Here is a 25,339-nt window from a genome sequence, read left to right on the forward strand (position 1 = left end):
ACTTAATTACATACAGGTAGTTTTCGACCTACCACCGGCTGCTTTAGAGACTGTCCAAAGTTACAATGGATCACCTTGAGGCTACTTATGGCTGGATTCAAAGCTCCAGCGATCTCCCTTTTTCCGCAGTGATGCAACCGATTTTCATGGTGCTCGGTACTACCGCCACATTTACAGACACCAGCATCCCACCATCACGTGACTTCATTGTAAAATGGTTTTGCCGACAACCGGCATTTCCTTCCCGCTTTCGGCAAAACGGCCCCCATAGCCAACCATTAATTTGGTTAATGACTGCGACATTCCCTTAACGACAGCCGCAGAAAATAATATGGAGCGACAAGTTCATTGCGGTTGTTGTCATTTTGCCCGGAAAGTCTTGTTATTTTAGGGGGAAACGCAAACCCTAAATTAAGCCAGGAGGAATCTTTCCAGAAACCGGACAATCGGACTGTTCTTCCGTCTTCTCTTCCCAGTATTCCAGCTAAAGGACCGGTCATCGAGAACTCGGAAATCCTGCACGTGAATGAAGCCGATCGCCCCGTGGGATTTATCCCTAACTTTAACGGAAAACCTTCCGCGTGGAACTTCGAAGAAATCATTGATCTCGGGGTGCATCCTAAGACAGGCAGGCTCAGTTCGGAGAGCATGGCGGCTGATGTGCCCGGCCAGAAGTTCAGAGACGGAGCTCCGTTACCAGCAAGCCCAAAGCTGGCGTTTGAGGAAGATGGTGGCATGAATCCCTTGACCAAATCCATCGAGGCGGCATCAGGTAAGGGGCATTGATCGCTGCCGTAAAGATGTTTCTCCTGACCTGGCCTATTTTGTGCGCTAGAGGTACAGATAGTCCTTGACTTAACAACAGTCCCTTTAGCGACTGTTGAAAGATGACAAATGGCACTGAAAAAAGTAAGAACATTTTTCACACTTATGTCCGTTGCAGCGTCCCCGTGGCCACGTGGTTTACGTTCAGATGCTTGGCCACTGGTTCACAGTTATGACGGTGGCAGTGTTCCCAGTCACGTGATTTACATTCGGATGCTTGACCACTGGTTCACACTTACGTCCATTGCAGCGTCCCCGTGGCCACGTGATTTACATTTGAAGGCTTGGCCACTGGTTCACTGGTTCATGACGGTGGCAGTGTCCCCCGGGTCACATGATTCCCTTTTGCGACCACCTTGTCCAGCCAAGTCAAGGGGGAAGCCAAATTCACTTAACAAACAGGGCGAGAAAAGTCGTAAAAATGAGGCAAAACTCAACTTTACAAATGTCTCGCTTAGCAGCATTAATTTTGGACTCGATTCTGGTCGTATGTCCAGGGTTACCTGTACTAAAAGCCGACTCTCACTTTTGAACAGAACTGTGAACACTACAAGCCCGGAAGGCTCCTGACGGTCACGCAAGGATGCACAGGGATCCTCCAGGCAGGAAGGCCTCGGTTTGGGGAAAAAAAAAAAAAGCTGCTTGTTGACTTCACCTCCACGTTTCTCTCCGCGTCACCCGCAACAGCCCCCCCCCGCCCTTGGCCGCCCCGGCGTTGCCCCTCGGAACGTCGCAAAGCAGGAAGGGCGGGGAGTTATGTCGCTGTTGCTTTATCCGCACTCTTTAACGAGATTTTTGCTTTTTAAAAACGAAATAACCCATTGTTCTCCTTTGGATGAATTGTTCCGTCCGTTGCTGTTGGTCCTTAACATTGCTCCCCGTTTTCGCCAGTAAAACACGGCGGTTTGTACCAGGGACTTAACAAGCTAGCATTCGCCCAGGATACCCCCGTCTGCAAGGTAACACACGGTTTAAATCCGATGTATATTTAAACACACACACAAAAAACGGAGCCAATGTCATGCGCTTGTCGCTCTCTCCCTCGCGCGTGTTGTTTCGGGGGAGCGACGGTTACTTCGAATTTAACTTGAATATCTGAAAACGTAGCACCTCACTCTAGAACGAGTCCGTTTTGGGTCAGATCATTTCTCAGCTTCAAAACAAAACAAAACGAATACCAACCTCTTGATTGTCTCGACCAACACTTGAAAACAAAGCGCTTGTTCTAGGACGGACGGGGGATTTTTCAAAACTCAACAGGGCCCCCCGAAGTCGGACAGCGCTCCATTCTGTTGCCTTACGCAGCTCTCTCTGGGGCCAGCCCCCTCCCCCCCTCTCCTCAGTGTTGCATGGGGAGGCTTGATGGAGACCACTCCCAGCGAAGACTGGCTCACCAGCAGGAGGTGGGTGTGAAGAGCAGCCCTAAGACCCAGGGTATGTCTTTGTGCAGGGTGTAAGGAAGGAGAGCAAGTCTAGCCAAGGCCTCCAGCTGCAGGAAACCCCCCCAGACCACATGCTTTTTGGGGGAGTGGGGCAGAACATCTTACCTTATTTATCTATGTTTATTCATTGAGTGCGTCCTAGCAGGTGGCCTTCAGTCGAGTGGCTTTTTCAAGCTATCGCACACCGCAGCATCCCTGTCTGGTTAGCCGAACCAAGCGTCCCTCCTGCTCATTTATTTGCAGGCGTGGAGGTGGCGGGGGGAGAACAAGCCTTGGCAGCCCCCTCTGGTCCCGTTGGGCGGGTCGGTGTCCCGAACCGCTAAACCCATCCCTGCAGTTCTACTGTACGTTGAGCCTCCCCAGACCTGTTAAGTATTACATTTGTGTGTGAACACAGTACCAGTATTAAACCCTTCGAAGGTGCTCGTTCCTCTCTGGGCCGTGTGAATTGCACTCCAGGTTTTTCCTCTTCTAGCTTTAACTCACCGCTTGCCTCCAGCTGAGAGCTTATGTGTTCAGCCCAGCGGCTCAGTTTTTTTTTTTTTTTGTTTTGCCTAGCAAAAGAAGGAATGAAGCTTTCTGCAAACGCGTAGAAAGGAGAACGGTCTTAGGCCCGCGTCCTGCTTCTCTCCCCCACCGACCCACCTCCCCCCAAGTGCCCAATCTCTTCAAAGAGCTGTTCTCTCGAAACGACTGTGAGATCCCCCCCCCTCAAAAAAAACCTGTTCCTTCGCTTGCAAGCCTGCTCCTCAACCCCTTTTCAAGCCCAGATGTTCCCCTTGGAACCATTTCTGGGAATGCACACACCCCTCCCTCCCTCCCTCCCCATTAAATCACCCAAGCCTCTCCTCTCGTCCCCGCAGTCTCCCCCCCCCCTCCCCTCGCCAAGGTTTTAGAATGATTCCCCCATAGAGCAGTGCCTTAGGTGGAACTAACACATATTATTTTTATACGACATCTCTTGGATCCCGACAGAGACAATCGTTCTAACATGCATGCAATGATGACGCTCCTATTTTTTTCTGCGCAAACTGAGGCCCGTTGAATGCTTTGTTAGTTGTATGTAAATACGTATGCACTGTTAATAAACTTTGCAATTGGAAGGGCTTTCCGGAGGCGAGTGGTTCTTGGTTATTTCGGGAGGAAACACCCAAAAATGAATTTGGCTTTTTAAAATAAATAAATATATATATATATTTAAATGGAACTATTATCACTGAATGTCGATGGAGATTCTCCGTCATCCAGATCATGGTTGTCCCATGTTGTTTTCCAAGAGACAACTGCATTGAAAATATTTGAAAGAGGGGTCAAAGACACCATCTAGGTCCAAATTGAACAGCCCGCTCTCAACAGAGGGGAAGGGATACGACATCATCTACCTCCTGTCTACAACACAGTCCTTTCAGCAGTTCCAAGAAGGTTCCACACCCATTTGCACCACTCAGGTGATCCCTGTGGATACCGACAAACCTCCCAGTGGCCTCAACGACTTTCTAAAAAGAATGCAAATGACCAGCCGTCTGCAAGGAATATCAATCCTTCCATTCCCCACCATCCAGTCAGAGCTGAAGAAGCTTCTTGGAGGAGAAGCGAAACGTCTTCTAAAGAAAAACCAAGAAAGTCCAGTTGCCTCTTGAAAAAGAAAGGTGGGGGGAAGCACCTTTGGGGCAGCTATGACCACTGTTTTCTGAGAGCAGTAAATAAAATCAAGGCGGACACCAAGCTTGTGTGGATAGATGTGTTGGCTTCCGTCGTGAATTGAAGGACTTTACTGGAGATAGCAGATGGGAGGGGAGTTTGTAGGTGACAATTGACAATCCTGAACTTGCATCCATTCGTTTAGCGATTGAAGTTACCCCAACATTGCGAAAAGTGACTTATGGCTGCTCCCTGCGCGTAATAACCACCCCCAGCATCCCCGTGGATCAGAATTCAGGCGCTTGGCAAACTGCACGGATTTACGACGGTTGCCACATCCTGCCGTTGGGATGGCCATTTGCAGCCTTTCCGGGGGGGACGAGTCCGTGGGGAAAGCTGGATTTGCTTAACAAACCTCACAAGTTACCGGACAAGTGCAGCCATTTGCTTTAGCTACAAAATAAAAGACGGTGAAATCGGGCATGACTCACATAACAACCTCCTCGTTTAGCGCTGGAAGTTTTGGTTGTAAGTCGAGGACTACCGGTAGGTGGCTGAATCGGTGGCAAGACCAATGGCGGGATGCTGCTGGTTTAATAACCAATTCGGTGAGCATGCGCTCACCTAAGGCGCTGGTGCACAGCGCTAAAAATAGAGCATTTAAACTCAGCTGCTTACCTTCCAAGTCGGCAACGGTAAGTAGAACAGCGAGGGGGGGTGGAATCCGCTGTGCCGCACGATTGAGATGAGCTACAAAGCAGGAAATAAAGGACAGGATAGGGCAGGTGGGCGGGGCAAACTGATGGAGTTACCGGTTCACACAAACCAGTCTAAACCGGCTGAATACCACTTCTAGGCAAGACCCATTTGCTTTTCAGGATTATAAAGGTAAAGGTTCCCCTCGCACATTTGTGCTAGTCGTTCCTGACTCTAGGGGGCGGTGCTCATCTCTGTTTCAAAGCCGAAGAGTCAGCACTGTCCGAAGACGTCTCCATGGTCACGTGGCCGGCATGACTTAACACTAAAGGCGCACGGAACGTTGTTCCCTTCCCACCAAAGGGGGTCCCTATTTTTCTACTTGCCTTGTTTTCGTGCTTTCGAACTGCTAGGATGGCAGAAGTTGGGGCAAGTAACAGGATCTCACCCCGTTACGCGGCACTAGGGATTCGAACCGCTGAACTGCCGACCTTTCGATTGACAAGCTCAGCGTCTTAGCCACTGAGCCACCACATCCCAAACTTCAGAATTATAGAGAGAAGAAAAAAAGGAGAAGAGACGAGGGGGAACATCCCGGTGAGGGTTTTGTGTGATCAGCCTCGTTCTGGATGACGGAAGAGCAAATGTTTGTGCATCAACCAGTTTCAAGTGAGTTGACACCGTATGAATCTCCTGCTCATAACTAGAAAACACCACGCCGAGTCGAAATAAGCAGTAACTTCCTGTTTATTGAAGGAAAGGCCTTGGTACAAGAACAAGAATTGCAGTTTCATCACCCTTATCTTTGAACCTGCCCGGGGAGCTCCTGTGCCACATCTCGGGCTGAGAACAATGCCCAAGTCGACAAAAGGCCCGTTTTGAGGATGAATCAAAGCGACTTGCTTTTCGCTTTCCAGCAGTTAAAAGTATTAAAATCGATGGCTAAATAAGGTTATTCTAAAGTCAGCAGTGGCTGTTCCTGGGAGTTAAAATGCTGGTTAAAATAAGCTACTTATGATGCGCTCATTCTCTGCGCCAGAGGCAAGGAAAAGGGTTTTTTTTTTTTGCAATGTCTCATGTGGATTAACATGGATGCAAACCGAAGAAAAGCACCAAACCTTTGTCTGAACTAGCAGATTGTAGGGTGGAGTCAGATGGCCACTTCGATCTACAGGTAGACCTTGGTTTACAACCAGAGTAGGGGATCAGACTTTTCCTTGCTGAACAAGGCAGTTATTAAATGCCCGGTTTTACAATCTTTTTTTGGCGTTTAAGGAAACCACCACGGTCATTAAGGGAGCTACGGGGTTGTTGAGCGAATCTTGGCTTTGCTTGTCAGAAGCCAGCTGGGAAACGTCAAAACGGTCCCTATAAACGAATGGTTGTAAATCAAGGACTACCTGTATACCTTTCAAGAAAGGTTACTTTCTCTGAAAACTACCTACGAGAAGAGAGTCCAGTTTGCTGCTTCGAGTGACTCAGCACGGACAAATTCAATATTGAGGCGTAGGATGGATATTTGGGTAAAAGACATGGAAATCCTTGAAGCTCTCAACAAACATTTTGTGTTAAAAAAAAAAATAGTGATTGTGTTTACAAAAATAATTTGGGACGAGCACCATCTATTAAAAGGGTCCTTGGACCACAATATCACAGCGGTAGGAACCCAAAGTTAAATTAGCCAGTGAGAAGGCTGTCCCACAGGAGCAGCGTTGTCTCCTCTGTGGGCCAGGAATGTTTTCAATGGACGTCCAAGAGAAGAGAGGTGCCCACAAAGGGGGCTGTAACAAGCTAAGGGCTGGGCACATCAAGAGAAAAAATGGGCACCTCATATCCAGTCCCCCCCCCGAACTTTTGGTTTTCTCCAGCCACCAGATCCTTGCAAGCCTCTCCTTGTTTTCTGTGGCTTTGCAAACGGGGTGTACCCCAGGAAGAAGGAGATGGGGAATTGCTTTGAAAAAAGCAGCCATGTGAATTCACCCTTGCTGAGCTGCTAGCCCCCCTAAACGGCAGATGCACAAAGCCAGGAGCGACTCTACGTGGGATGTGTAAGATGTAGCCCGCCCCTCTACAGAGAGGGCAAGAGAGCAGAGCTCAAGGATGCAGCTAGTCAACCCTTTATTGGACATGACCCGCGGAGGGAATTGGGAGGGGAAAGAGGAAGGGGGGAGAAGAAGAGCCTTAACATCCTTTCAAAAAGCAAAAAAAGGGAGGAGGGAAGCTACAATGCAAATGCCTACAGCCAGGCCACTTGCAAGCTGAAGGGGATCTCCAAGCTGCTGTGCAGGAAAGAGCTGAGCGGTTCCTGCTTCTGCTCTTCGCTTGGCCTTCCTCCCTTACAGCTTCTTGGCACAGTTGGGGCAGTAGACTTGCTCCAGGTGGAAGACAAAAGGCTTGTTGGCCAAGGGGATGGAGCACTTCTTGCAGTTGAAGCAGTACTCGTGCCAGGAGTGGCCTTCATGGCTCACCACGTTGGTGCCTTTTCCAAAGCCTGGAGAGAAGGAGAAGACAAGAGAGCATCGCACTGTTAGGGAAGGGCTCGGGGTGAAATGCTACTGGTTTGGGCCGGTTCGCGAGAACCGGTAGTTTAAAAATGCTATAAAAAAGTAAAAAAAAAAAAAAAGAGGTTCTGACGATCACGTGGCACAGCTGATTGTTGGAACCTTTTTGTTTAACTTTTTAAAAGCATTTTTTACTATCTAGTCGCCTGAACCGGTAGTAAAAAAAATACTTTAAAAAAGTTTTTTAAAAAAAGGTTCTGACAATCGCAGGCACAGCTGATTGTCACAGCTGATCATCGGAACTTTTTTTAAAACTTTTTTTACTTAAAAAATGCTTTAAAAAGTAAAAAAAAAAGTTGGCCACGCCCACCCAGTCACATGACTCCCCCCCCACCACCAAGCCATGCCCACCAAGCCACACCCACAAAACCAGTAGGGATTTTTTTTGAATTTCACCACTGGAAGTGCTGCTTCTCCAGAGGAGGGGAAAACAAGGAGGAACCTGGAATCCTTCAGTGGGTCCTCCGTGGCCTACCTGTAATGGGGTTCCTGCAACCATTGCATTTCTTAGCCACGAAAGATTTGTAGCAGTCCACGCAGTAGAACAGGTCTTCCACCGCGGTGAAGCGTTGTCCACCCAGCTTCTTGGTGCAAGTGGCGCACACAAAGCACTCAGCGTGGTAAGGCTGATCTTGGTAGGAGACGCCTCCGGAAGTGATGGCCTTAAAAATCAACCAGCCAGCAAACAATTAGTGTGGAGTTCGCGGAGTGGAATAAATGTTAGCATTGAGCCCAGAATTCCCCAGCTAGATATGGATGATAGAGTTGGAAGGGACCAGAAGGATCTAGTCCAGTATTTCTCAACCAAGCCAACTTTAAGACTTGTGGACTTCAAGTCCCAGAATTCCCCAGCCAGACATGAATGATAGAGTCGGAAGGGACCAGAAGGATCACCTAGTCCAATATTTCTCACCCTACACAACTCTTAAGACTTGTGGACTTCAAATCCCAGAATTCTCCAGCCACGCTGGCTGGGGAATTCTGGAAGTTGAAGTCCGCAAGTTGCCATGTTTGGAGTTCTGATTAACTAAGGGACTTTCAGCTTCATATTCTCATATTTATTTATTTATTTATTATTCATTCATTCATTCATTCAATTTATATGCCACCCCCCTCCGAAGACCCAGGGCGGCTCACAATACACTCAAAAAATCACTATAAAAACACTTAAAAGTTAAGAACATTAAAGACATTAAAACCCATTCACACCATTCATTGCCCAGATCTCGTCAGATCGCAAAGCGAGATCAACAGCCCCAGGCCTGCCGGAAGAGCCAGGTCTTCACCGCTTTCCGGAAGGCCAATAGGGTGGGGGCGGTCCGGACCTCAGGAGGTAACTGGTTCCAGAGAGCCGGGGCAGCCGCAGAGAAGGCCCTCCCCCGTGGGCCCGCCAGCCAGCATTGTTTAGCTGATGGGACCTGGAGGAGACCAACTCCGTGGGATCTTACCGGTTGCTGGGAGCTATGTGGTAGAAGGCGGTCTTGAAGATAACCTGGACCTGAGCCATGTAGGGCTTTAAAGGTAATAACCAATACCTTGAATTGTGCCCGGAGACCAATGAGGAGCCAGTGCAGCTCGCGGAGAATTGGTGTAATGTGGGTGTACCTAGATGCACCCACGACAGCTCGCGCGGCCTCCCTGCAGTTACGTGGGAGCCAAAAGGGGCCGTGTGGGGACTCCGGGGAGGGGACGAGAGGGGCGGGACCAGCCAGCAATTTAACCACCGGTTTTCCCGAACCAGCTGAATCCCACCACTGGATCAGAAACTGAGAGAGAGGTAATAATTGGAAACAAGAAAAAATGCAGCAACAATGCCCAAGACTTACATTCTTGCACTTCACGCAATTCTTGGCAAACTTATGCTCGTGGCAGGAAACGCAATAGATCTCATCTCCTTTGGGAAAGAAGCTGGCAGTGCCAATCACTTGCTTGCACTGGCTGCAAAGGAAGCATTCCTTGTGCCAGACGGTCTTCTTGTATTCCACGTTCTGATCACCTGGGAAGAGAGAAGGGAAGGTCCAAGATGCAAGATCTCCAGAGCTGTGAAAAAACAAAACCTGGAATTGCCACTAGGTGTCCATCAGATCATTGGTGACGTCCCTGGAGAAGCAGGCCCGTGCTTTTTAATCACAGGGGACTCTCCCACTCCAGAAATTGGAGAGGGGTGGAGTTATTTGCCTGCTTTTCTCACACATCCAAAAATCCTTTGCACTTAGAAAGCCCAAGGGCCTATCGAGAAGGAACGCCAGAAGAAGGCATGGATAGCATCAGAAGATCTCATCCCTGCCTAGAATGAGCAGTGACAGGGCCTCCATGGAGCTCTTCCCATCTAACTTTTCAGGATGCCCAAGTTGGCTTTTTTAACTTTTCAGAGATTCGGGTTCTCATGTTGCACTAAAGCAGGGAAAGGCAATCTACACCAGCTGAAGGACAGTCCAACGTCATGGCTATTCTCCAAATCTGGGTGGAGACAGGTCCCATTTGTGGATGGGGTGTTTTAAGGGGTGCCCTGTGCATCTAGTTTAAGGCCCATTTTGTCCCAGCCACACTCCTAAAACCCAACATGCAAAGGGGGTGTTGTTTGGTCCTATTTACTTTTGGGGCACATGTGGATGACGCCTGTTAATAAATTTAATCCTTGAATGAGACCCTCCAGCAATTCCCAGGTCTATAGGTTATTTGGGGGGGACCAAAAAATAATCGATGCAAATGACAAAAAAAGTTTTCTCAATTTTGGGCACCCAGGAAACCAACCTTAACTCCAAGAGAGCTTACCCTTCCTAAGTCACAGTGGACCAAGAAGTCTTATTAGACCTTCACATGATGGATGAACCAACCCACCTCTCCCCCAACGTAGATTGCTCTGGGATCAAGGAAGGCAAGCCGCCCCCCACCCCCCGTGGAGGAAACTGGCCCCTCCTGGTGCCCTCACCTGCCACAATGGGCTTCAGGCAGCCTTTGCATTTAGGAGCATCCTCGTTGGTGGTGCATTTGTTACACCACACCTTGTTGTTCTCCTTCAGCATGAAGGGCTCGTTCACCAGGGATGTGTAACATTTGAAGCAGCGGAAACAGTTGTCATGCCAGTAGCGGTTCTTGAAGTGCAGCTCCTGCAAGACCAAGAGAGGACGTTTCTGAAAGGGGTCTTTGTCCCAGGGTCAAAAAAGAGAATTAAACAAACCGTACAATTGTAAGAATCGGTTCCAATGTGGTTTATTATAATATCAAAAAAAAAAAAAGTCCATTCAGTAACACACAAGGTCCATCAGCCGACTCAACAGTCAAAAATCTCTCACTCGGACTGCTCTCTTGGTCAAGAAAAAACACACCATTGTCCAAAGGACCCTCACCCAGTCTGTAGTGAGATTTGAGGGGTTGCCCTTTACACTTGGGGGACATTCCAACTTTATTCCCTACCTTGGAATCGGCCCCAATGGGCTTCCGGCACTCGGCACAGGTGTTGGCGCAGAACTTCTCAAAGCACTTGACACAGCAATGGCGTCCTTCCTTCTGCACATATTTCTTCCCGTGCAGTGCGGCGCGACAATAGTGGCAGTCAAAACGCTCGGACATGGTGCCCACGGTGTAGCTGCTGGGACCTGCAGTGAGGCAGAATCAACATGGCAGAGTTGAGGGCCGTGGGAAGCCTTGGGCACCCCAATGGGGGCATTATTCAAAGCCAAGCCATGAAGCCAAGACAACGGTTGTGTCAAGTTTCCGAAAGATGCCCTAATTAATTCATGAGCCATGATCCAAACTTCAAAGGAAATATAGTCATTTATTAGGAGCAACATTCCGGCAATACTGGGATGCAGTTAGGACTGATCCCACATAGATTTACGTTCCCCTATGACCCTGTCTCTCCCCTCCTCTCTGGCCATGTCATAAATCACATTCTCCAATTACCCACTTTGGCTGGCTGTGAAACCTAACACCCTCCTTCTGATTGCGGTCAGAAAAATGTATGGAATTCACTTCAGTTCTCCCTCCCTCCTGCTCATGGCAACTTGAAAACTTTGCAAGTTGACAGGTTGGCCCTGTTGTCACGAAGGGGGCTGGTGCCCGTTGGAAAAAAATGGGCCCAACTGAACCTGGCAATGAAACGCTGATGGCGAGGTTGGACCCCCAAAGAGTCCTGGGAGATGCCACCTTCCCGTAGACTCTTTGTGGCCTATCTGCCCCCCTTTTCCATGTCTGCAGCAGAGACGACATTATGAGAAGGTCCTTCATAAGTCCGGCACTCCAGCTTGTTGGCCATTTCCGTTCTCAGCCCCTGACTCCACTCCACTCCACAGTCACATGGGTTGAAACCAGTGGTGGGTTGCCCCCGGTTCAGACCGGTTCGCAAGAACCGGTAGTAAAACTGGCGGGAGGCTCTGCCCACCACCCGGATGTCATCATCGGCAATCTGCGCATGCACAGAAGCAAGCGTGACCCCTTTGCAAACCTGTAGTAAAGGTAAGTAGAACCCATCCCTGGTTGAAACCTTCACTGTATCTATCTATCTATCTATATATATAGCACAAATGGTATATCCTTTGATTTGGGTCTGTCTAAATACTAACGAAGCTGCAGCTGGTTGGGGTCTTTGCACAAGACCAGCCTTGTATTTTCCTCGTCATGTATCCCATGTTGCTTGTCATGCCGACGGCACTCGCAATTGCCAACAGCAGACACCACAGAACTTCCTGGTGTGATTGTACTCTCCTCGTGACAAGCTTCTCTGGGTGTGACAGGATTAGCTCAGCATGACAAGATTAACATCCTGTGACAGGGTTTTATTTAATTTTTATTTATTTTTTGTTGCTCAAGGAAAATTCATCAGCACCTGGGTTGAGGATCAACCTGGAGGGCGAGCAGGTCCTATCTAGTGAACTGCCCGGCTGTGACTGGGAAGAGGAAGTGGTCCAGAATCCCCACTTTATACTACCGTACTACTACCGTACTTCCCCGAAAATAAGACCCTGTCTTTTATTTTTTTTGAACCCTGAAATAAGCACTTGGCCATATTGCCATGTGCTCAAAAGCCCGATTGGGCTTATTATCAGGGGATAATGTCTTATTTTGAGGAAAACATGGTACTACTACTTTTTTATACTCAGAGGTGGGTTTCAGCAGGTTCTGACCAGTTCTGAAGAACCGATGGCGGAAATTTTTGAGTAGTTTGGAGAACCGGTAAATACCACCTCTGGCTGGCCCTGCCCCCATCTATTCTCTGCCTCCAGAGTCCCAGCTGATTGGGAGAAAATGGGGATTTTGCTGTAATCTGGAGTGAGGAGGGAATGGAGATTTTACAGTATCCTTCCCCTGCCACGCCCACCAAGCCATGCCATGCCACGCCCACCAAGCCACACCCACAGAACCTTTATTTTTTTTTACAGTAGTAAAAAAATTTGAAACCACTGTTTATACTACTTAATACTTTATACTACTTTATAGTACTTTGTACTACTTTATAGTATACAATTTATACTACTACTACTACTACTACATTTTTAGCGTTAAGTGGAGAAAATGAGACAAATATTTTTTTGCATCACCAGAGGGCGCTAAAAGAAACTCCCAGCTCCTTGTCTTCTCCTAATGCTCAACAAAGCCACATCCACACAAGTCAACAAAGCGAGGAGGTTACCTCCATCCAACTGTTTCTGAGTACTAGAGCAGAGCAAAGCTGGCTCTCCCTCAACACACCCACATCCAGGAAAAATGGGGGCAGGACCCAACTGCTGTTAACCACATCCTTCCTCTCTGGTTCATAAGGACCGGAAACTTGATAAAGCTGCTGCTATCATAGATAAAGTTTAAGAAAGGGGAAGTAGCAGAATAAAAAGACTGACAGATTAAAAAAAAAGAAGAAAAGTCCTTGGGCATTAACAGATTAACAGAGTTACATCTTGTGTTATTTGCAAGCACAGAGTTGGGCTGAACTATTTCCCACGGTCTTCCGTGAAAACGATAAGCACATTGAAAGAATAAAAGGGGCAAAGAAGAATGTGGCTGGCTGGAAAAACATGGGAAGTCGCAGCCTCAGGGTTGAGGAAGTTCATTGAATGGTTCCCCCAAACCCAAACTTTGAAAAGTTGGGGATCTCTGAACTTAAGAGCATAGCTGCAAACGTCCTGTAGATGTGCTTCTCAGTCAAGCTTACCAAGGTGCGGACAGCTTCTGATCCCAAGAAATAATTGATGACCTCAGCGTCTGGCTGGAGGTCAGGTTCTAGGAGGACCAAGTCATCCTCCATTCTCTTCATCTGGCCCAAGCTTCCAACCACATTAACCTTGATCTCCCTCTTCCTATCAATTCAGGTGGCCATCCATCACCACCATCACCTCTTCGGTCAAATAAGGAACCCTGGAAACTGCATGGACCATCGGGGTTCCTTCTCTCCCAAGTGCTCTGCCTCCAGCCGATCATAGGGACTGATTTATGCCTTTTCTTAAAGCCTTAGTAAGGCCACACCTAGAGTACTGCATCCAGTTTTGGTCACCACACTTTAAAAAAGAGGTGGAGACTCTAGAAAGAGTGCAGAGAAGAGCAACCAGGATGATGAGGGGATTGGAGGCTAAAACATACGATGAACGGTTGCAGGAACCGGCCATGGCTAGTCTAGAGAAGAGAAGGACCAGGGGAGACAGGATAGCAGTCTTCCAATATTTGAGGGGCTGCCACAGAGAGGAGGAAGTGGGTCAAACTATTTTCCAAAGCACCCGAAGGCCAGAGAAGGAATAATGGATGGAAACTGACCAAGGAGAGATTCAACCTAGAAATGAGGAGGAACTTTCTGACAGTGAGAACCATCAACCCATGGAACAGAAGCTGCCTTCAGAAATTGTGGGAGCTTCATCACTTGAGACTTTCAAGAAAAGATTGGACTGCCATCTCTCAGAAATGGTGTAGGGTCTTGTAGGGTGCAGGGGGTTGGACTAGATGACCTGTAAGGTCCCTTCCAACTCTGTTAATCTGTTATAATCTGTTAAGACTAGATCAGGTGTCTGCAACCTGCGGCTCCGGAGCCGCATGTGGCTCTTTGGGCCCTCTGCTGTGGCTCCCTGTTGGATGACCCCACCCCTCACCCTCCCCTCCCAGTCACTCCTCACCTGGCCTGAGAAGGTAAGGGCGACAGCAGGGGATGGAGAAGTGGCCAGGGCAGAGGCAGAGAGATATATAGATGTGGGGAGAGAGAGAGATGTCAAAAGGGTTTTGTGGTTCCCGGTGTTTTTTAACAACCGGTTCTCTGCCCTAATGACCAATTGGGTAGGCGTGGCTGGGGGGGGGTCATGTGATTGGTGAAAGTGAGTGATGTCGAGTTGGCCACACCCACCAAGTTTTTGTGGCTCCCGGTGTTTTCTTTTCTGTGGGAAACGGGTCCAAATGGCTCTTTTGAGTATTTAAGGTTGCAGACCCCTGGATTAGATCTAGAATTCCAGACGGGGCTCACAGTTCAACAACCACCGTTCCTTCGACCATTCATGGGGTGGCCCCCGGATCGCTCCGGAACAAGCCAGCCATGCACAGCAAGACCAGGGAGGGAAGGCGATGAAAACGGAGCTAAGCAAACGCAGCCAAGGGTGTTAATGGCCAACTCATTCTTTCCCTCCTGCAAGTCTAAAAATAGAGCAATTACCCCATTGTTTCCCTGACTCATGTGCCCTTTCGCTGGATTACTTGGAATTTGGCCTTGCTATATAAAGGGTGTCGTATCATAGCAACCGGTGTGCAGGCACACTCGCCTCGCCACGGACTGGGAAGGGAAGGGCTGATAAGGGGAGCGCCGCACCGCAGGAGGGGTGTGTCCCAGAGATTTTTGCAGGACCCTCCGCAAAAGAATTCCTTCCGGGCATCGGGGCTGGGGGTGAAGACACCACCCAGAGAGGTGGACTTCGTGGTCCTCCAACATGAAGAAGGAGGACTCTGTGTGTGTTTTAAATCCTGGAAAGCACCTGGAGCCGAGTTCACACGTTACACAAATTAAGCGGTGGTTTTGTGAACATCGGTTTATTGAGTTGGCCGCAACGGGGTAGGTTTGCTGTGTGGGTTCAGCCTGGTGGAACATCTTCTAAGGCAGGGGTCAGCAATCTGCGGCTCTGGAGCTGCATGTGGCTCTCTCTGCTGCGGCTCCCTGTCACTCAAAATATGCATCACAACCACCAATGTGTGACACCCGCTGGCATGTGATTTATTGAGTTTTTCAATCCCCCGGTAGGCTAACGGTGGATAAGTCCAAGAAAAGAAAAGTGTCAGAAGGAAACAGAACATTTAATTCAACAACATATGCTAGCTCAAGAAATAGTCAGGCACGGGAAGGGTTTTGTGGCTCCCGGTGTTTTCTTTTCTGTGGGAAACGGGTCCAAATGGCTCTTTGAGTGTTTAAGGTTGCAGACCCCTGCTCTAAGCCAAATGAAAATAGGCCACCAAGCAGGCAAATGGCCATCCTGTTAAAGATCTCTATCGTGGGAATTGAGCTTCTTATGAGATTTCCAAGAAGGCTGTTTCTGCTGTCTGGAATGGTTGATTTTTTTCTTTTTTTATGATGCCCACTGAGATTATGAGTTTTTCTTGTCTGGTATTTTAGCTGTGTTTCTAAGCCACGGGATTTTTTGAAAAAGAAGATTTTAATCGTCTTAGCCATGCCTCTACACGTTTGGAAGAGCATAAGATGTGCGCATGAGATATTTGGGGAGGACAAACTGCAAAGCTGTGCAGACCCAGACTTGATTTACAGTCTGTCTTTGGACTCTCTTGAGGTACTCTGAGAAAAAGAGACAACACTTTCCAAGAGGAAAGAGGAAGGAAGGAAGGAAGGAAGGAAGGAAGGAAGGAAGGAAGGAAGGAAGGAAGGAAGAGGAAAGAAAGAAAGAAAGAAAGAAGAAAGAAAGAAGAAAGGAGAAGGGAGAAGGAAGGAAGGAAGGGAGAAGAAAGGGGGAAGGAAGGAGTGCATGGCAACCTCAGAGAACAAAATATATTCTTTTCTGAGCATCTAAAGATGAAGTATTAATCCTTGTGAGCAGAAGAAGGGATGAAGCAAAGATGCTCACTACACACAGCCCAGGGAACAAAAAAATCCAACTATACATTATACACTATTAATGTTCATGCTAAGACAAGTTTCTAGACCACATGATTGAGACATTTGGTTTGGAAGTGATTAAGGGGGAAGGTGGGTGGCCCTGCAGAAAAGTTAGATCCAGGAAAGCCAGCAGGGTTGATCAATACTCAAATCAATGAATGAAAAGACGCCAATCACTGGGGCCAGGTGCAGAATCCAGAGACTGCTTGCACAAATCAAGAAGAAAGCAAGTTAAATCAAACCGATGTTTATGACCATCGCAAACCAGCATACTCTGGGGCAGGAACACAGTGGTTAAAAGGCAGGCACAGAAGCATAAAACGCACAGAGGGATATCAAACGTGATTTGGAAGACCTATGCAATACGTGGGTCAAATAAGATCAACCCCCAAAAAAACCATCAGCTGCTAGCTGTGAAATGCTTTAGGATAGGAGCATTTGCTGTGCCTCCGTGTTGCTAGTTGGTTGGTGGTTCAAATCTTGGCCATTCAGGTATAGTATTTTACCTGCCGCCCCGTTCGAAAATCCAAAATAAAACATTGTGCAGAAGGCATCACACCCCAACTGTGCTGTGTTGTATACACACCCCGGTTTTCCATTTTAATTCCACACACACACACACACACACCGAAGACCTTTTCTCTTACAAGGTAGGAGGGAAGGAAATCCTTCCATGCAATCTGAGAAAGAGGTGCCTGTTTTCAGAAAGAGGGCCAGCCAGAGAGCAACTCTGTGAGTAAGAGCCTCGGTGGTGCAGTGGACTAAGTGCTGTTAAGTGCTAGCACTTAGCTGCCAGCTGCCTGCAATTAGTGTGAGTTCAAATCTCACCAGGCTCAAGGTTGACTCAGCCTTCCATCCTTTCGAGGTAGGTAAATTGAGGACCCAGATTGTGGGGGCAATAAGCCAGCTTTGTATAGAACAACACCGCTTGGGGGGGGGGGGCGAAAGCCCTAATAAGTATGCAGGCTATTGCTATAATGCATTGTAAGCCGCCCTGAGTCTACGGAGAAGGGCAGCATATAAATTGGACTAATAAATAAATAATAAATAACTAACCAACATGTAAAAAGTTGAATTCATTGCAAATTAACAGTTTTAAGATTAAAATTACAAATTAAGAGTTGGAAGGGACCTTGTCATCTAGTCCAACCCCAAAGCAGGAGATCCTACACCATTTTTTAAAAAACTTTTTCAACATTTGCTGCAATTTGGAATCCTCTCTTTGCTTTTCCCAAATGAAGAGTATTTTATAAGTCTTTCTGCCACAATTGGAATTCTTGGGCCTTTTTTTTTTTCCCCGTCAGAAAATAGGCTCTTAGTTTTATAGATTTGGGGGTGTTAACATACTTTAATATTTTCATGGCCCCACCAGCTGCTGAGGCCATGCGGTTAATTCTTGGATGTCTTAGAGCAGGATGTAAATGAATCCAAATCCTGAACAAGAGAACTTCGGGGATTTTCCACGCCCTTCAACCATGGCTAAGGAATTGGCTTTTATCTGCCTGAATCGGGGCTTTTCTCTCTGAGCCTCAGCTGACCTAAAGTTGTAAACCAGGTAGAATAAAACGGCTGCAGGAAACCTCCCATCCGGCTGACTGACTGACTCTGTCTTAGCTGGGTGCCCCGGTTAAGACAGGACCTCTCCAAGGGCCAGGGGTTGAATTTCGTTCGAGCAAAGCTGCAAAACTTTGAAGCTGCTTCTTCCAAAATCCTCCAGTTGGGCTCGTTTTTCTTTTTTCTTTTTAAAGAGCTGTAGAAGTATTTTAGTTTGTTTGTTTGTTTTTTGCCAAAAGCTAAAAACTATCACAATGCTAAGGATAATCACGGCTGCATTCAATCCCAAAAAGAAATCGGTGCAGAGGGGTGTTTTTTGTTTTTTGTTTTTCTGGCAGCCTTAAGAGCTTCCTACAACTTTCTGAAATCCCCCCCCCCCGGATCCAGGATGGGGAGCATTCGATCAAGGAGGGCCAGGAAGGAAAGGAAACCCCCTCCCCAACTTCTTGTCTCTGGCCATGAAGCAAATGTGCCCCGCAGGGGACTTAAGCAGCTGTGGCTGCATTGTCTATTCCCACTGTGCCACCACCGATTCTGGTGCCCCGTTACCTGAGTGCCGGTGGTAAGCCATGCTGGTGGAAGGGTGAATCGACCTGTGGCCGGACTGGATCGAGAGAAGAGAGCTGTGGAGTGACCTCCCACTCAGATCACCAGCATATACTTAAGGGAGGCTATTAATACGGGGGCCAGGGCTTCCCACACATGTCCACACCCCTCGCCCTGGCCTGTGGACTTCATCCCACTCAAAACATCTTACCATTTTAGGAGATCTCGAGGGAGAAGAATAGAGCCGACGGAATGAAGCGCCCGCAACATATAAATACCTGCCGACTTCAGGCTCCAAAACTCTCAAATGCCTGAAGGAACCTGAGACGCAAGAATTGGCTGCAAAGACCGGCCAGGCTCAGCATCTTGAAGAGGGATGGCTACACCACATAATAAAAAGATTAGTGACGGGGCCATGACAAGAGTCCTGGGACGCTGGCTGTGTGGGAACCATGAGGGGAGGCAGTGGGGCTCCTCAAAGCTCGGGCTCGGGGCCTGAGGGACTCCCCCCACGAATGTCCATGTTGAGATGGCTAAAGCTATTTTCACTCTATTTCGTTTTAGTTTGCTCTAAATGTAAATGAGATGAATTCACCCAAGAGTTTTGGAGGAGCCCAGTGAAAAAAGGGGGATGACTCTGGTAGATGAGACAGAGACATAACAGATGGGGAGATAGAGAGATAGAAGATGGTGGATGAGAGAGAGAGAGAGAGAATGGTGATAAATAAATAATGATGATAGAGATAGATGATAGATAGATGGATGGATGGATGGATAGATGAGGGAAGGAGGGAGAGAATGGTGATAAATAATGATAGATATTAGATAGATAGATAGATAGATAGATAGATAGATAGATAGATAGATAAATAGATATGAGAGAAATGATAGATGGGTTAGGTAGGTAGGTAGGTAGATACTGATAGATACCGATAGATAGATAGATAGATAGATAGATAGATAGATAGATAGATAGATATGAGAGAAATGATAGATGGGTTAGGTAGGTAGGTAGGCAGATAGATGATAGATAGATAGATAGATAGATAGATAGATAGATAGATAGATAGATGATAGATGATGGAGGGAAGGAGAGAATGGTGATAAATAATGATAGAGATATTAGATAGATAGATAGATAGATAGATAGATAGATAGATAGATAGATAGGCAGAGACAGGCAGGCAGACAAATAATGATGATAAATAGATAATGATTGATAGATAGATGATAGACAGACAGACAAACATAGATACATATCGCAAGATTAACTGGCAACAAGGTAGAATACAAACTGAACGTCCATATCCCATAAACACAAGGTGATAACATCTGAAGACATTTGGCCCCCAACTGCTCAGCACAGGCCTTAAAGTTCATCTACTGTGAGTCATCACTAAGATGATAGCTGTCCTCAAAATTTGCTGTGACATCTGAAATTGCCTCTGAGAAACATGGACTTCCAATTGGCCACTGATTAACGGCTTCAAGAGGGCCTCTCAACTCATCCAGGCCATTCTCCGGCTCCCTGTTATTTTGGTCTTTGCCCAGACTGGAAGGGATGCCCACATGAACCCATGCTCTGGGGCCAATTCTGAAACATGACACATAGAAAGTAGGTGGAGCTTCAAAGTGCCATCTAGACTTTTGGGGCCGTTCCCTGTAGACTTCCTGTTTGGGTGCAGCTCTTTAAGTCTTTGCAAACTCTTCCCAAGGTGAGTCCTGGGGAAGTCCTCCAGACTGTCACATTTTACGTGGCTTCATCCCAGAATAATAGTTGGAAGGGACATTGGAGGTCTTCTAATCCAACCCTCTTCTCAAAAAGGAGACCCTATACCATTCCATCCAATTTTTTTGGAAAAACTTCCAGTGATGGAGCATCCACAACTTCTGAAGGCAAGCCATTCCAACTGATTAATTGTTCTCACTGTCAGGAAATTCCTCCTTAGTTCTAGCTTGGATCTCTCTTTGATAAACTTGCACCCATTGCTTCTTGTCCTGCCTTAACCAGAATAACAAGAATTGGAAGGGACCTTGGAGGTCTTCTAGTCCAACCCCTTGCTCAGGCAGGAAACTCTATATCATTTCAGACAAAATGTCTCTCCAATCTCTTCTTAAAAACCTCCAGTGATGGAGCATCCAAACTTCTGAAGACAACTTCTGTTCCACTGATTAATTGATCTGACTGCCAGGAAATTCCTCCTTAGTTCTAGCTTGGATCTCTCTTTGATAAACTTGCACCCATTGCTTCTTGTCCTGCCTTAACCAGAATAACAAGAATTGGAAGGGACCTTGGAGGTCTTCTAGTCCAACCCCTTGCTCAGGCAGGAAACTCTATATCATTTCAGACAAAATGTCTCTCCAATCTCTTCTTAAAAACCTCCAGTGATGGAGCATCCAAACTTCTGAAGACAACTTCTGTTCCACTGATTAATTGATCTGACTGCCAGGAAATTTCTCCTTAGTTCTAGGTTGCTTCTCCCCTTGATTAGTTTCCATCCATCACTTTTTGTCTTGCCTTCTGGTGCTTTGGAGAATAGATTGACCCCCACATCTTTGTAGGAGCCCCTCAAATATTGGAACGCTGCTATCGTGTCACCTCTAGTCTTCTGTTCATTAGACAAGTCCCTCACATCTCAAGGTCATGGCTTGGCCTGCCTGCTGGTTAGGTCTACAGGGTGACACCCCCTCCCCAGTGAGTTTTCCTAGCCAGTGTCTTCTCTAAAGCCTCTTGCTCTAAAAGGGAAAGGATGAGTAAGACAAGGTCTTCTCACATTTCCCCATCACTTGGCATCAGAGAATGAAAACAGTTCCAGCATGGATGAATCATTAGTCACTCTCAGCAAATGGAGAAACCCTGCAGGGGTAAAGAGAGAACGGAAAGGGCATCGCATCTAAACCTTGGAGTAACGTTTCACGTTCAGACAACCTACAAGCACCTTCTTTGACTGTTCAAAGCCAGGAAGGCTTGGGTGCAATTATGGTTTCGTTTGGAAAGAAAGGCTGGGCCAAAGACATTGAGCCTGGTGCTGAATGGGAGAGAAACCCCCAAGAGAAATGTGGATGAAATACAAAAGAGAAGATGGCTTCTGGAGCAGGGGTGGGGCTGCTGGGGGTTCACAGGGGTTCGGGAGAACCTCTAGCTAAGATTCTGTGCAGTTTGGAGAACCCCCAAATCCCCGCCCACCCCACCTCGCCCCTCTCAGGAGTCCCCATGCGGCCTGTTTTGGATGCAGGTAAGTGCAGAGGCTCGGGGACAGTGAAAACCGGGCCTACCAGAAGTTCAGGAAGGCCAGAAATGGGCCCGTTTCCGGCCCCCAGAGGGCCTCCGGAGCCTGGGGAGGCCGTTTTCACCCTCCTACAGACTCGAGGAAAGCCTCCAGAGCCTGGGGAGGGCAAAAACGGCCCCCTCCCTGCCGTGGTGCAGGAGGCCAACTAGGCCACGCCCACCCAGCAACTGGGCAGAGAACCCCTTGCTTAAATTTTTGAAGTTCACCCTTATTCTGGGGTTATCAAGCATGATGACAAAGAGAAGAAGAGGCAGAGTGAAAAATACTGGAGCGTTTCTTTACACAGGAGTCACTCCATCTGGCTCCTTCCTTCTCAAGGGTTCACTTTTCTTGCTTTGGAAAATGTCCCAGGTTTGACCCAGATTAGCAGTGACTGCGAAGACCGTGGGGGGAGAAAGAGAGAGAGAGAGAAGATCGAAAGGTCTGCAGGGCTACGATGCCAGGCTAGAGCTGATTGATGGTCCCCTGTCTTCTCTCTGCCAGGGAGCTTTTAGCAGTGACGTTTCATTGCCACAACAGGTGAGACTTTAGCAGAAGCCGAAGAGAACAGCAAATATTTATGGAGCAGGATGGCGAGTAAAACCAAGTGTAAACCAAACCAAACCAGGATGTGTCTGGTGGATAAGAGCTTAACAAATGCCAGCTGGGAACAAAGAGCTCCTATTTCTCCATTCTTCTTAAATCCTTCCATCAGATCTGAACTTCCCAGAACGACCTCCTGGGAGAGACCCTGTCCTCTTGGCCTCAGCTGCCCCACCAAGTTGTTGGCAAGATGCCTTCCATCATGGAAGATGACCAAAGATGAGGATTCATGAGACTTCTGGGTAATCAAATGAAGGGTGTCACCTGACCCAGATCAGCTCTGACAGCTCTTCAGGGCTGCTCCATAAATGGTTGAACGATCTTCTCCAAGCGGTCCGTGGCTATTGCCTTGGCACCGAATGCCATCCCATTAAAAAAAAAAAAAAATCCATTAAACAATGGCCAACGTGGGCAATGAAGAGCATTGAAAAGATGCAACGGAGAAGATGTTAAAAGTCGGTCTTTGTGAGACACACCACGGCCTGTAGATACAAATACGCTCATGATTGTGATAGACAAAATTGACACCCAACTGATTTTTGTCCTTGGGAGCAACAAAAAAAAAACTCAGGCTTAAAAATAGTATGGAAAGCAATTGTTTCTGCTTGAAAGGCTAGGAGGAATGCCCAGCCGAAAGGCTGTCCTACATCTGGGGAGATCAATTTACAGCATTCTGGAATTCTCAGGGGGTGAATTGTCCAGCTGTTCGAGTTGGGGGAAGTTGAAGCCAACTGTATGGAAGTTAAAAAAAGATCGAGAAGATTGAGAAGGATCACTGTACTGTCATGGCTGGACTAGAGATCCATGTTCAACTCCCATTTCCAGCCATCGGATGACTCTCTCAGCTCAACCTACTTCACCACATGGTTAGGAAAATCAATCAAACGATATATCAATCAGAACAGAGCTGGGAGGGACCTTGGAGGTCTTCTAGTCCAGCGGTCACCAACTGGTGGTCCATGGTCCGCGAGAAAATTTTGGTTGTCCGCAGAAAAATTATTTGCATTTTTAATATTGCAACTAAATCAGGGGTCCTCAAACTACGGCCCCTGGGCTGGAAACGTGCAATGAACATTTGTGTTGCTGCAGAAAGTCTCCCCCTTTGGGGTCTTTTTGTGTGGGTCGGAGGGGGCCCAGAAATTCTGACTTGGGGTCTGCTTCGGCCTCCTGGTTTGGGGCTTTGGGCGAAGGCTGGAGGGAAGCGCTGCTGGTGGCAAAGAGCTGGAGGGCCTCGTTCCAGTGGGACTGCCTCATGGCCTGGAACTGGCTGACCATCTCAGCCCGCTGAGTCTCCAGGTGCTGATACCTGGCCTTGCACTCCCGCAGGTCTTCCCTCTGCTTGGAAAGCCTATGCTCCTAGTCCTCAGTGAGGTGCTTCTACCGAGCCTCCTTCCTCGTCAGATTCAATTTGAACTGAGCTGTTTTGCCAACTCTTTCTCAAGAAAACAGAAGGTTTAATTAAACTACATATGCTAGTTTTGTGGCCGCTCAAGAAACAGTCAGGGACGGGAAGAATTTTGTGGCTCCCGGTGTTTTCTTTTCTGTGGGAAATGGGTCCAAATGGCTCTTTGAGTGTTTAAGGTTGCAGACCCCCTGAACTAGCCAAACCCAGTTCCTGCAAACTATGTTTTAGTCTCCAGACCTTTGATCATCTTAGTTGCTCTTCTCTGCACTTTTTCCAAAGTCTCAACAATTCTTAAGAAAGTCTCAACTGAAGGAGGAAGTCGTGCATGGTTGGAGAAAAGGAGAGATAGAAATCTGGAGCGTGGGGGATGATGGCCAGTGTCCCTCTCCATCTGTCATTGCTCTACGAGAAAAACAAAGCTTTCCAACGACTTGGTGGAGTGGAATCTACTGGAAAGGATTATCCGCAAAGGTTATCCTGCAAAGACTCCGGATGAGGTCTGCTGTCTTTGGCACAGAGACAGACCAAGTGGTGTCCTAAAATTAGTCTTCAGGCCTTGGTCCATCGCCCACCCTGTACCCCTCCAGGAAAACATGCCAAACACACACAAAAATAAAGGCATTCTCAATTGAAGGAGGACCTAATCCCTTTGCAACCCTTTGCCAGCCCAAGGGTTTAATTTCCATGGTGTTGAGAAGACAACTCAACACACACAGAAGGCAGCAACCAGATCGAATGTCCGGGAACTGTTACTCTAACTAGCAGGAGTCCCACCCCCAAAACCGATTGGAGGACTTCAAAGAAGTCAGAATTCAAAGCAGAGTTTAAGCTCTTCATGGGCTGAAATGATATTGGGTTTTCCTTAAAATCCAACCTTTTACAAACTCTCAGCTCTGGATTGTTAAATCTCCTTTTACTTTTATGCAACTCCTGCGTTTGTTAAGAGGCGTTTCCTAAAAAGTTCATCCAGATGCCAGAGAGAGCTGCTTTTGCAAAACCACCTGTGGGTTACCTCGCCATGCTTAACTGAATGCCTCTTTGTCTGGCAATGGATGGCCCATTCCTTCTGCGACCGAAGACACCTCCAGAACACTTCCGTTCATGGTGTTTTAGGAATAATTGGAAGCTCCATGGCTCTTCCTTAGCCCCTTCACCAACTTTCCTATAGTCTGCGCACCAATATCAAATTTATAGAACAAGCCAACCAAAAGTTGTACCCTTTGAGCCAGTAGAGATAAGGCCCCACTTTTCCCCTTCCTCTGTTTCTTATTCATCAACGGTCCACTAAAACTCGCCTTCATCATCATCCTTGAATGTTTCGTCTTCATCCTTGAACGTCTTGCCTTCCTCTTCCCCAGCCGTGCTCCCGTTCATGTGGGCAACTAGAGACCTTCCGTCCTAGGCCACTTCCTGGGATGCTCTCAGGATACAGGAGGAAAGATCTTGTGGTTGCTATGTGCTGAAGGACCACGGAAGTTCTGGCTGTTGCCTAGCAACCTCCCTTGAATTCCAAGCATCTCCCAAACCTCAGAAATGTCCTAATTTGGTGCCCTTCAAAAACATTGGACTCCAGCTTCCATAATCCACAGCCATTCTGGAGTAACGACTTCAGGATTCATCGGAAGATATTTTTATATACCTTATTTTTCGGAGTATAAGACGTACCTGTTTCCCCCCAAAAAGAGGGTGAAAATCTGGGTGCGTCTTATACTCCAAATGTAACCCTGCCC

The 25,339-nt window shown here is 47.5% G+C and overlaps 2 protein-coding genes across 13 annotated transcripts in view; one reads left to right on the top strand and one right to left on the bottom strand.

The window, feature by feature from the left end:
• Positions 1-3,374, top strand: part of MAP7D3 (MAP7 domain containing 3) — a 37,000-nt gene extending 33,626 nt beyond the window's left edge. For 6 of the 10 annotated variants that reach the window (XM_034441634.3, XM_034441636.3, XM_087877602.1 and 3 more), the window contains 2 exons: positions 477-772; positions 1,362-3,374. In XM_034441634.3, the coding sequence (XP_034297525.2) occupies positions 477-772; positions 1,362-1,369 (304 nt within the window). In that variant the 3' untranslated portion in view covers positions 1,370-3,374. Of the gene's footprint in view, positions 1-476; positions 787-1,361 lie in introns of those variants that run through there. The other 4 variants (XM_087877601.1, XM_087877598.1, XM_087877603.1 and 1 more) reach the window with 1 other exon arrangement.
• A 1,959-nt stretch (positions 3,375-5,333) lies between these two features.
• FHL1 (four and a half LIM domains 1) overlaps positions 5,334-25,339 on the bottom strand; it is a 28,687-nt gene continuing 8,681 nt past the window's right edge. The window contains exons 1-6 of one of the 3 annotated variants that reach the window (XM_087877606.1): positions 24,905-25,027; positions 10,583-10,764; positions 10,098-10,275; positions 8,992-9,161; positions 7,641-7,827; positions 5,334-7,095 (exon numbers count right to left, since the gene is read on the bottom strand). In XM_087877606.1, coding sequence (XP_087733732.1) covers positions 6,941-7,095; positions 7,641-7,827; positions 8,992-9,161; positions 10,098-10,275; positions 10,583-10,764; positions 24,905-24,983 — 951 coding nt within the window. In that variant the 5' untranslated portion in view covers positions 24,984-25,027 and the 3' untranslated portion in view covers positions 5,334-6,940. Of the gene's footprint in view, positions 7,096-7,640; positions 7,828-8,991; positions 9,162-10,097; positions 10,276-10,582; positions 10,765-18,335; positions 18,579-24,904; positions 25,028-25,339 lie in introns of those variants that run through there. The other 2 variants (XM_034441639.3, XM_034441640.3) reach the window with 2 other exon arrangements.

This window comes from Pantherophis guttatus, chromosome 12 (assembly GCF_059756535.1).
Source record: "Pantherophis guttatus breed Tessera chromosome 12, ASM5975653v1, whole genome shotgun sequence".
Classification (NCBI taxonomy): Eukaryota; Metazoa; Chordata; class Lepidosauria; order Squamata; family Colubridae; genus Pantherophis; species Pantherophis guttatus.